The 12353-nt window shown below is 37.8% G+C and overlaps 1 protein-coding gene across 1 annotated transcript in view; it reads left to right on the forward strand.

Moving 5' to 3' along the window:
- The window catches only part of SIGIRR (single Ig and TIR domain containing), a 119830-nt gene extending 112074 nt beyond the window's left edge, over window positions 1-7756 (forward strand). The window contains exons 8-10 of the mRNA XM_053720510.1: window positions 5754-5904; window positions 6894-7056; window positions 7134-7756. Coding sequence (XP_053576485.1) covers window positions 5754-5904; window positions 6894-7056; window positions 7134-7300 — 481 coding nt within the window. The 3' untranslated portion in view covers window positions 7301-7756. The remainder of the gene's footprint in view (window positions 1-5753; window positions 5905-6893; window positions 7057-7133) is intronic.
- Window positions 7757-12353: the final 4597 nt, after the last annotated feature.

Genomic DNA, 12353 nt, shown 5'->3' on the forward strand with positions numbered 1-12353 from the left:
TCTTATACCGCTCCTTAACTACTGTTTTTAATTACTTCCTAAGTACTTACTCCTACATAACATCATAGTACTGAATCTATATACCCTATCTAGATCAGCAGGACTGATCATCATTACCTTCCAACTAAACATACAATCTTAACACAGCTCTTGGTTGCCTCTATTTAGGTGTTAGTTCCAACGCTTGACTATAGATTCTATTTATCACTAAGGGAGTTTATATGATATCATATTATATGTTACATTATATTATATACACCATATTATATTCTATACTTTATTAGTTTCAAGGAAGTTGATATTTGTTTGCTCATAATAAGGAAAACTGAGGTTGATTAAGGTTACTTTGTTATAAGTGCAGTACTATATTATGGACACCTCGCAATGCTATGTATTACGATGACTGTGTTGACTGTTACCATTTGTTTCATGCTGGCTGTGTATGTACTGTCTTTATTTTTTCAACCTCAATAAAAAAACTTACAAAAAACCCCCACTAAATTACACAAAATAAAAAAAGACATTATCAGATATTTAAACTAATTACACCTAATCTAATAGCCCTATCAAAATAAACCCCCCCCCAAAAAAAAACCCTAGCCTAAAATAAACTACCAATAGCCCTTAAAAGGGTCTTTTGCGGGGCATTGCCCCAAATAAATCAGCTCTTTTACCTGTAAAAAAAATACAAACAACCCCCCCAACAGTAAAACCCACCACCCACACAACCAACCCCCCAAATAAAACCCTAACTAAAAAAACCTAAGCTCCCCATTGCCCTGAAAAGGGCATTTGGATGGGCATTGCCCTTAAAAGGGCATTTAGCTCTTTTGCAGCCCAAAACCCTAATCTAAAAATAAAACCCACCCAATAAACCCTTAAAAAAACCTAACACTAACCCCCGAAGATCCACTTACAGTTTTGAAGACCGGACATCCATCATCAACAAAGCCGGGAGAAGTCCTCAAAGAAGCCGGGAGAAGTCTTCATCCAAGCCTGCAGAAGTGTTCCTCCAGACGGACAGAAGTCTTCATCCAGACGGCATCTTCTATCTTCATCTATCCGGCGCGGAGCGGCTCCATCTTCAAGACATCCGACGTGGAGCATCCTCTTCTTCCGATGATGAATGAAGGTTCCTTTAAATTACGTCATCCAAGATTGCGTCCCTTGAATTCCGATTGGCTGATAGAATTATATCAACCAATCGGAATTTAAGGTGAAAAAATCCTTTTGGCTGATTGGATCAGCCAATAGGATTTTTTCACCTTATATTCCGATTGGCTGATAGAATTCTATCAGCCAATCGGAATTCAAGGGACGCCATCTTGGATGACGTCATTTAAAGGAACCTTCATTCGTCATTAGTCATCGGAAGAAGAGGATGCTCCACGTCAGTTGTCTTGAAGATGGAGCCGCTCCGCGCTGGATGGATGAAGATAGAAGATGCTGTCTGGATGAAGACTTCTGCCCGTATGGAGGACCACTTCTGCCGACTTGGATGAAGACTTCTCCCGGCTTCGTTGAGGACTTTAAGGGTTTATTGGGTGGGTTTTATTTTTAGATTAGGGTTTGGGCACTTCAAAAAAAAGCTAAATGCCCTTTTAAGGGCAATGCCCATCCAAATGCCCTTTTCAGGTCAATGGGGAGCTTAGGTTTTTTTAATTAGGATTTTATTTGGGGGGTTGGTTGTGTTGATGGTGGCTTTTACTGTTGGGGGGTGTTTGTATTTTTTTTTACAGGTGAAAGAGCTGATTTATTTGGGGCAATGCCCTGCAAAAGGCCCTTTTAAGGACTATTGGTAGTTTAGTTTAGGCTAGGGTTTTTTGTTTTTTTGGGGGGGATTTTTTTATTTTGATAGGTCTATTAGATTAAGTGTAATTAGTTTAAATATCTGATAATGTCTTTTTTATTTTGTGTAATTTAGTGTTTTTTTTGTTTGTAATTTAGGTAATTGTATTTAATTTAGGTAATTTATTTAATTGTAGTGTAAGGTTAGGTGTTAGTGTAACTCAGGTTAGGGTTTATTTTACAGGTACATTTTTGTATTTATTTTAGCTAGGTAGTTAGTAAATAGTTAATAACTATTTACTAACTATTCTACCTAGTTAAAATAAATGCAAACTTGCCTGTAAAATAAAAATAAAACATAAGCTAGATACAATGTAACTATTAGTTATATTGTAGCTATCTTAGGGTTTATTTTACAGGTAAGTATTTAGTTATTAATTGTAGGTTTTCTTTAGATTTATTTTAATTATATTTAAGGGTGTTAGGGTTAGACTTAGGTTTAGGGGTTAATAAATTTAGTATAGTGGCGGCGACGTTGGGGGTGGCAAATTAGGGGTTAATAATATTTAACTAGTGTTTGCAATGCGGAGGTTTAGGGGTTAATATGTTTATTATAGTGGCGGCGATGTCCGGAGCGCCAGATTAGGGGTTAATAAGTATAATGTAGGTGTCGTCGGGGTCGGCAGATTAGAGGTTAATAAGTGTAAGATTTGGGGTGTTCATGTTAGGGTGTTAGGTGTAAACATAAATTTAGTTTCCCCATAGGAATCAATGGGGCTGCGTTACTGAGCTTTATGCTGCTTTATTGCAGGTGTTAGACTTTTTCTCAGCCGGCTCTCCCCATTGATGTCTATGGGGAAATCGTGCAGCTCTGGTATTGGAGTTCGGTATAGAGCACAATTTTGCTCTACGCTCACTTCTTGCCTGCTAATGCCGGGTTTTTAAAAACCTGTAATACCAGCGCTGTTGGGGTGTCAGCGGTGACAATAACGTGCAAGTTGGCACCGCACCCCTCATAACGCAAAACTCGTAATCTAGCCGTTAGTATTGTTTTGCTTTGGTATTTAGATACTTTGTAATTTTTAGAGTAGTATTAGGATTTTTTTAATGTGTAGTTTAGTTTAATTGAATTGGTAGTTAGTTTAATTTTAGTTTAATTATTATATTAGTTTAATTGTTAGTTTAAACTTAGTTTTTTTAATTTGACAGTTAAGTTTTAGTTTAATTTAAGCTAGGGAAATTGTAATTTTAATATAAAGTTAGGTTTAGGGGTAAATAGTTTAATTTAGTTTATTGCAATGTGGAGGGGTTTCAGTTTAGGGTTTAATAGTTTAGTTTAGTATATTTCGTTGTGGGGGGCTTGCGGTTTAGGGGATAATAGGTTTAGTATAGTGGCTGCGGTATAGGGCTTATAAACTTTAGTATAGTGGGGGGCGATGTAGGCGGACGGCAGATTAGGGGTTAATAATATTTAAATAGTGTTTGCGATGTGGGAGGGTGGCGGTTTAGGGGTAATAACTTTAGTATAGTGGTGAGGATGTCAGGGAGCGGCGGAATAGGGGTTAATAGTTTTTGAAAGTGTCAGCGATATCGGGAGCAGCAGATTAGGGGTTAAAAAATTATTATACTGTTTGCGATGTGGGAGGGCCTTGGTTTAGGGGTTAATAGGTAGTTTATGGGTGTTAGTGTACTTTTTAACACTTTAGTTATGAGTTTTATGGTACAGCTTTGTAGCGTAAAACTCATAACTACTGACTTTAGATGGCGGTACGGATCTTGTCATTTTAGGCTGTAACGCTCGCCTTTTAGCCAGAACGCAAAACTTGTAATACTGGCGCTATGGGAATCCCATTAAAAAACGTAATTTTTAGGAGTGCGGGACTGACGTTGTGGTACAGGCTAAAAGGCTTGCGGTACAGCTATACCGACAAGACTTGTAATGGCTGCGTTAGGGAAAAAAATGCGTTATGGGCCACAACGCTGCTATTTGACTCATAACGCAAAAATCGTAATCTAGGTGAATGTTAGTTAGTCTATATAGAGCACTATGAAAGATCTTACAAAAGAGAGGGAGAAATGTTAAATGGCGATAATGAAGATAGACTCAATATTACTATAGATAAAATAGTTGATTCCAGTTAAAAATATATATTAAGATATATATATATACTGTATATACAAAGATATAAATAATTCCCAATAATTAATTAAATCAAATTCAGAATTAAAACCATTTGGCATCTGGGTTGACAGCTTAAAAATCCAAAATGCCTCTTGTCTAGATAGTACTTTATTTTTATCACCACCACTGTATAAGTTAGTAATTCATTCGATAGCACACCATTTGAAGTCATTGACATTGCCTTTATGTATGTCAATGAAATTTCTTGACAATTCAGAACAGCCCTGCTTGTTGGTAATGTAGCCTAACTGTTCATGTATTCTTGTTCTGACGTCCCTAGTGGTCATACCCACATATTGCATATTATGTGTAGTACATTCAACAAGGTATACCACAAAGGATGCAGAACAATGAATACAGCCCTTGATATGGAAAAGTACTTTACTACCCTGTTAAATCCTATTGTACTAACCATGTGCTACAAGTACTTTACTACTGTTACATCCTATTGTACTAACCAAGTGCTACAAGTAATTTACTACCATGTTACTTCCTATTGCACTTACCAAGTGCTACAAGTACTTTACTTTGCTGTTACATCCTATTGTACTAACCATGTGCTACAAGCAATTTACTACCCTGTTACATCCTATTGTACTAACCAAGTGCTACAAGTAATTTACTACCCTGTTACATCCTATTGTACTAACCAAGTGCTACAAGTGCTTATTACACTGTTACATCCTATTGTACTAACCAAGTGCTACAAGTGCTTATTACACTGTTACATCCTGTTGTACTAACCAAGTGCAACAAGTACTTTACTACCCTGTTACCTCTTTTTGTACTAACCAAGTACTAATTACCATTGTACACCCTATTGTACTAACCAAGTGCTACAAGTAATTTACTACACTGTTACAACTTATTGTACTAACCATGTGCTACAAATGCTTATTACCCTGTTACATCCTATTGTACTAATCAAGTGCTACAAGTGCTTATTACCCTGTTACATCCTATTGTACTAACCAAGTGCAACAAGTACTTTACTACCCTGTTACCTCTTTTTGTACTAACCAAGTGCTAATTACCCTTGTACATCCTATTGTACTAACCATGTGCTACAAGTACTTTACTACCCTGTTACCTCTTTTTGTACTAACCAAGTGCTAATTACCCTTGTACATCCTATTGTACTAACCATGTGCTACAAGTACTTTACTACCCTGTTATATAATATTGTACTAACCAACTGCTACAAGTAATTTACTACCCTGTTACATTTTATTGTACAAACCATTTGCTACAAGTAATTTACTACCCTGTTACTTCTTATTGTACAAACCCTGTGCTACAAGTGCTTATTACCCTGTTACACTCTATTGTACTAACCAAGTGCTAGAAGTGCTTATTACCTTGTTACACTCTACTGTACCAACCAAGTGCTACAAGTTAATTCTTACCAGTATAACATTATAAAATTCCTTCTTCCCCTTTATAACATTTTGTTGGGATAATTCCTGCACAATGTGCCGTGTTACACCTGGAACATCATATTGTGCATATTATTGGCTGCCTTATATTTGTGTAATAATCTCATGAGTGTGTCAGTCTTCTGTCCTACTTGAGTTAATAAGAGTCCCTCATTACTCAGTGACAGTTTATTGCATTCACCTATTAACTGCTTGATCATCTCAGTTCTCCTACCTTATAAAATTAATTGCACATTATAGAGGCCTGTAGCAGTTTCTCATATTTAGGATAACAAGACTTGTTCTGACTTTCTGGTGCTGTAAACTTTGTTTCCCTACCTACATAACAAGATGTAAATCTTTCCTAGGGAGGGATTAGTCCGTTTGCTGGAACTCTCCAAACAACCTCTCTTCATATTATTTGAGAATCAATACAGGGATTTGCCTGGGGAAGTGATTCACCTCTTGAATTCCCAACGAGGAACTTTGCGGATGCTGGTTTGGAAGGCTGGCTCTGTGGTACGTGGTCACAGTTTTATGCAATGATCTCTCATTAGAGTATTATTCTGAGAATGTGTAACTATAATAGCACTATAAGAAACATTTTAACCCATTTTTTGTAATACTTAGAAGTAAATATCCAACTAGAGGGTGGAACAAGAGGCAGAAATACAATAGGTTAAATCCTGGATGTCACCTACCAGACTCCAGCATATAAACAAGACAAGCTGTTTTTGATTACTGAATAGTCAAGGGTATAAGTCAGACAGGAGAGAAGCAGACCTCTGGTGCTAGATTAAGCAATGGGCCAATACAAAGCGGGCATGTTAGGCAAGAGTCTAATAATCTAGAATGTCAGTGCAGGAAAACAGCAAAAGACTATTAGCAGGTAATATATCTGATGGAGGGGCTTTAAATACACAAAATAACCTTTATGTCAAACATAACTAACAGCTCGCTGAACAGCAAAGCAGAGCCAACGATAATTCAAGTAGCCTATAAACATCAAGTGACATTTATCTGCACCAGGAGTGCATATGGCAGTTTACAAAAGTAGGTAGAATAAGTATAATGAGGTAAAAAAATGTGAAGTCTAATGTTAGTTTACTTCTCATTGTGACAACCAACCATATTCTTTACTGTTAAGCTTTTCACAAAGAGTTAATCAGCCCATCAGAAAACACTTTCACACACATTTTGGACTATCTAAAACCAATTTGACCTCTTGGCATATGTTATTTTTTCTTCAGATATTGATGTTTTTGTGTATTCTCAGCTTAAACTCACGTCTAATAGATCTAGATGACATAGAAATGGAAGCTCAAGTATTCTTCTATGACTAAACCGTAAATAGGGGTATTGTTATGGTAGCCTGGATAAATAGATGACACATTTACCAAACACAAGACCATGTAAAAGTCTCACAAATTGCAGCTACAGTGATACTGAAATGATGTATTATGATAATCTACCTCCTTAGTTCATTTTATCTATATCGTTCTTTACAGTCTCCCTCTTCTGGATTCTGGAAAGAGTTACGTCTAGCTCTACCTCGGAAAATTGCTCTTCCTGAAGGCAAAGGAGACCCTCAAATCCTGAGTCAAGAAGACAAAGATCCCATGCTGACTCCAAGCAGAGAAACAGCAGATCCAGACCCTGATGGTGACCTAGGTACAGTGCTCAACATTTTCTTATATCACTGTCTTATTTTCTTCTGTCCACCTCACACTCTCCCCTCTTCCTATCAGGTGTGCGCCGGTCCTTCTACAAGACATCCCCTCCTCGAATGGCACCCGTTACCATGATAACTGATAGGAGAGCTTCATCAGACATGGATGATGTCTCAGACCTGGGGTCACGGAACTACTCAGCTAGGGCAGATTACTATTGCCTGATGACAGAACCTGATTTATAGGATGATGTATGACTGAAGAGAAAAAAAACAACAAGAAGGGAAGAAAGATTAATGGCCAAATTATCTAAAGCCCACCAGCATGGAGATAAATCATACAAAGACGCTGGTGGCTTTTTTTTTAAGCATCACATTGTACGATCTTGTGTCTAATTGCTACCTATAGCCCCACATATTGAGATAAATGTCTTTCAAGCTAAACTTTGCCGTTCTAAGATTCTTTGAGGGACCTCACAGTACAGAGGAGAGCTTTAACGAAACTGTCCCTCTGTGAGAACTAGTTTATGGATGGAAACAGAGTGGAGAATACAGATTTTCGAGATAAATGGAAAGGGTGAAAAAGAAGTACAGTAATGGCGGAAGGAGAAAAAAACTAAAGAATTAAGTAAAACTTCACTATGCATCAGAGAATCTCCCATTGCCACTAACAGAGACAACTATAAAGTCCACTCCACAGAATGCTAGATTTAACTGGTTTATTATCTTGTGAACAGACTAATTATTTGCTTTAACTGCACACAAATCAATTCGAATTGTATTTATTCCCTTTTCCTGGCAGCTTCTAATCTAGACAATCCAGCAACAAACCTATGAAGAAACCATGTGACCTATACTAACAATCGGCTAGATTACGAGTTGTGCGTTAGGCTGAAAAAGTAGCGTTAACAGGTCCTAACGCTGCTTTTTCACTACCGCTGGTATTACGAGTCTCGCAGGTTTAGGGGCACCGCACACTTTTGGCCTTACCGCAAAACGACTTACATAAACTTCGTAAAGTCTTTTTTCTATGGGACTTTCATAGCGCTGGTATTACGAGTCTGTCCTGGGAGGCCAAAAAGTGAGCGGTACACCCTCTATCTCCAAGATCCCGAACGCATTTTAAAGTCAGTAGTTAAGAGTTTTATGGTACAACGCCGTAACATAAAACTCATAACTAAAGTGCTAAAAAGTACACTAACATCTATAAACTACCTATTAACCCCTAAACCGAGGCCTTCCCGCATCGCAAACACTAAAATTAAATTTTTAACCCCTAATCTACCGCTTCGGACATCGCCGCCACTATAATAAACCTATTAACCCTTAATCGCCGGACTTCTGCCTCGCAAACACTAGTTAAATATTATAAACCCCTACTCTGACGTCCCTAACATCGCCGCCTCCTACATTATACTTATTAACCCCTAATCTGCTGCTCCGGACATCACCACCACCTACATTATATTTATTGACCCCTAATCTGCTGCCCCTAACATCGCCGACACCTACATTATATTTATTAACCCCTAATCTGCCGCACCAATGTCACCGCAACCTACCTACACTAACCCCTAATCTGCCGCCCAACGTCGCCGCCACTATTCTAAATTTATTAATGCCTAAACCTAAGTCTAACCCTAACCCTAACACCCCCTAATTTAAATATAATTTAAATAAATCTAACTAAAATTACTATCATTGCCTAACTAATTCCTTTTTAAAACTAAATACCTGTAAAATAAACCCTAAGCTAGCTACAATATAACTAAAAATTACATTGTAGCTAACTTAGGGATTATTTTTATTTTACAGGCAAGTTTGTATTTATTTTAACTAGGTAGAATAGTTACTAAATACTAAAATAAATACAAAAGTACCTGTAAAAAAAAAACTAACCTAAGTTACAACAACACCTAACACTACACTACAATTAAATCAATTAACTAAATTAAAAACAATTAAATAAATTAAATTAGCTAAATTACAAAAAACAAACACTAAATTACAGAAAATAAAAAACAAATTACAGATCTTTAAACTAATTACACCTAATCTAATAGCCCTATCAAAAAAAAAACCCCAAAATAAAATAAACCCTATCCTAAACTATCAATAGCCCTTAAAAGGGCCTTTTGTGGGGCATTGCCCCAATGTAATCAGCTCTTTTACCTGTAAAAAAAAAATAAACACCCCCAACAGTAAAACCCACCCCCCACACAACAAACCCCCCAAATAAAAAGCTAACTAAAAAAAACTAAGCTCCCCATTTAGATGGGCATTGCCCTTAAAAGGGCAGTTAGCTCTTTTGTGGCCCAAACCCCTAATCTAAAAATAAAACCCACCCAATACACCCTTAAAAAACCTAACACTAACCCCCTGAAGATCAACTTACAGTTCTGAAGACTGGACATCCATCCTCAAGGAAGCAGCAGAAGTCTTCATCCAATCGGGCCGAAGTCCTCAACGAAGCCGGGAGAAGTCTTTATCCAAGCCGGGCGAAGTGGCCCTCCAGACGGGCAGAAGTCTTCATCCAGACGGCATCTTCTATCTTCATCCATCCGGCGCGGAGCGGGTCCATCTTCAAGACATCCGATGTGGAGCATCCTCTTCTTCCGACGACTACCCGACGAATTAAGGTTCCTTTAAGTGACGTCATCCAAGATGGCGTCCATTAGATTCCGATTGGCTGATAGAATTCTATCAGCCAATCGGAATTAAGGTAGAAAAAATCCTATTGGCTGATTGCAATCAGCCAATAGGATTAAGCTCGCATTCTATTGACTGATTGGAACAGCCAATAGAATGCGAGCTCAATCCTATTGGCTGATTGCATCAGCCAATAGGATTTTTTCTACCTTAATTCTGATTGGCTGATAGAATTCTATCAGCCAATAGGAATCTAAGGGACGCCATCTTGGATGACGTCACTTAAAGGAACCTTTATTCGTCGGGTAGTCGTCGGAAGAAGAGGATACTCTGCGTCGTATGTCTTGAAGATGGAGTCGCTCCGCGTCGGATGGATGAAGATAGAAGATGCCATCTGGATGAAGATTTCTGCCCGTCTGGAGGACCACTTTGCCCCGGCTTGGATGAAGACTTCTCCCGGCTTCATTAAGGACTTCGGCCCGGTTGGATGAAGACTTCTGCTGCTTCCTTGAGGATGGATGTCCAGTCTTCAGAACAGTAAGTCGATCTTCAGGGGGTTAGTGTTAGGGTTTTTTAAGGGTGTATTGGGTGGGTTTTATTTTAAGGTTAGGGTTTGGGCCTGCAATAGAGCTAACTGCCCTTTTAAGGGCAATGCCCATCTAAATGCCCTTTTCAGGGCAATGGGGAGCTTAGGATTTTTTAGCTAGTATTTTATTTGGGGGGTTGGTTTTGTGGGTGGTGGGTTTTACTGTTGGGGGGTTGTTTATATATTTTTTTACAGGTAAAAGAGCTGATTACTTAGGAGCAATGCCCCGCAAAAGGCCATTTTAAGGGGTATTGATAGTTTAGTTTAGGCTAGGGTTTTTTTTTTATTTTGGGGGGACTTTTTTTATTTTGATAGGGCTATTAGATTAGGTGTAATTAGTTTAAATATCTTGTAATTTGTTTATTATTTTCTGTAATTTAGTGTTTCTTTTTTTGTACTTTAGCTAATTTAATGTATTTAATTGTTTTTAATTTAGTAAATTTATTTAATTATAGTGTAGTGTTAGGTGTTATTGTAACTTAGATTAGGTTTTATTTTACAGGTAATTTTGTATTTATTTTAGCTAGGTAGTTATTAAATAGTTAGTAACTATTTAATAACTATTGTACCTAGTTAAAATAAATACAAACTTGCCTGTAAAATAAAAAATAAACCCTAAGACAGCTACAATGTAACTATTAGTTATATTGTAACTAGCTTAGGGTTTATTTTATAGGTAAGTATTTAGTTTTTAATAGGAATTATTTAGGTAATAATATTAATTTTTTATTTAGATTTATTGTAACGTTGGGGACGACAGATTAGGGGTTATTAAATGTAGGTAGGTGGCGGCGATGTTAGGGATGGCAGATTAGGGGTTAATAATATTTAAATAATGTTTGTGAGGCGGGAGTGCAGCGGTTTAGGGGTTAATATGTTATAGTGGCGGCGACGTTGGGGGCGGCAGATTAGGGGTTAATACATGTAGGTAGGTTGCGGCGGCAGATTAGGGGTTAATAAATATAAGGTAGGTGTCTGCGATGTTGGGGGCAGCAGATTAGGGGTTAATAAATATAATGTAGGTCTCTGCGATGTCCGGAGCGGCAGATTAGGGTTTAATAAGTATAATGTAGGTGTTGGCGATGTGGGGGCAGCAAATTAGGGGTTAATAAGTGTAAGATAAGGGGTGTTGAGACTCGGGGTTCATGTTAGGGTGTAAACATAAATTTTATTTCCCCATAGGAATCAATGGAGCTGTGTTACTGAGTTTTATGCTGCTTTTTTGCAGGTGTTAGACTTTTTCTCAGCCGGCTCTCCCCGTTGATTCCTATGGGGAAATCGTGCACAAGTACGTACGACCAGCTCACCGCTGACTTAAGCAGAGCTGGTATGGGAGTGCGGTAAGGAGCACAATTTTGCTCAACGCTCACTTCTTGCCTTTTAACGCCGGGTTTGTAAAAACCTGTAATACCAGCGCTGTAGGCTAGTGAGCGGTGTGAGAAAACTGCTCGTTAGCACTGCATAGCCTCTAACACAAAACTCGTAATCTGGCCGAATATTTTGTACATATGTTACTAACAGTATCAGATTAATGTTTTGTAAATGTGAAACTTAAGAATTATATTATCTGTAAATAAAATGAATTTGCTTTTAACTTGTGTTACATATGAATAGTGGGGTCTTTAGTTTTGTTGCAAAAATATCTGCTGTCCCCTCATCATCTGTGTCCTATTTACCTTCAAGAATAGTTTCCCAAAATGATTCTAGGCAAGTGTCTGCAGCCGGGCAGTACACCCTTCTGGTTTATTTTAGATCAATGTGCTTTATTTCTCTGTATGATTATGGTTGTAACCTTGCATGCCTCTGCTGCTGCTTCTTTATAATAATGGCCCACTGGTAATTGTTTGTCACTAGGACATCTGCTGGGCCTAGTAATAGAGGAATCCAAAACCATAAGTACATTGTTGGTCTGAGCTGTCCCCATTCTAATCTACAATTTTGTATATCTCACTAGCCTGGGATCTCTTGCAGCTGAAAGCTTTAGTTTATTTTGAAATAATTTTATTAAGTTTTTTAATAACAATAACATACTCAGGCATGTATAATCAACATATCAGTGTAATC

The sequence above is a fragment of the Bombina bombina genome, chromosome 7, assembly GCF_027579735.1.
Source record: "Bombina bombina isolate aBomBom1 chromosome 7, aBomBom1.pri, whole genome shotgun sequence".
NCBI classification, from domain to species: Eukaryota; Metazoa; Chordata; class Amphibia; order Anura; family Bombinatoridae; genus Bombina; species Bombina bombina.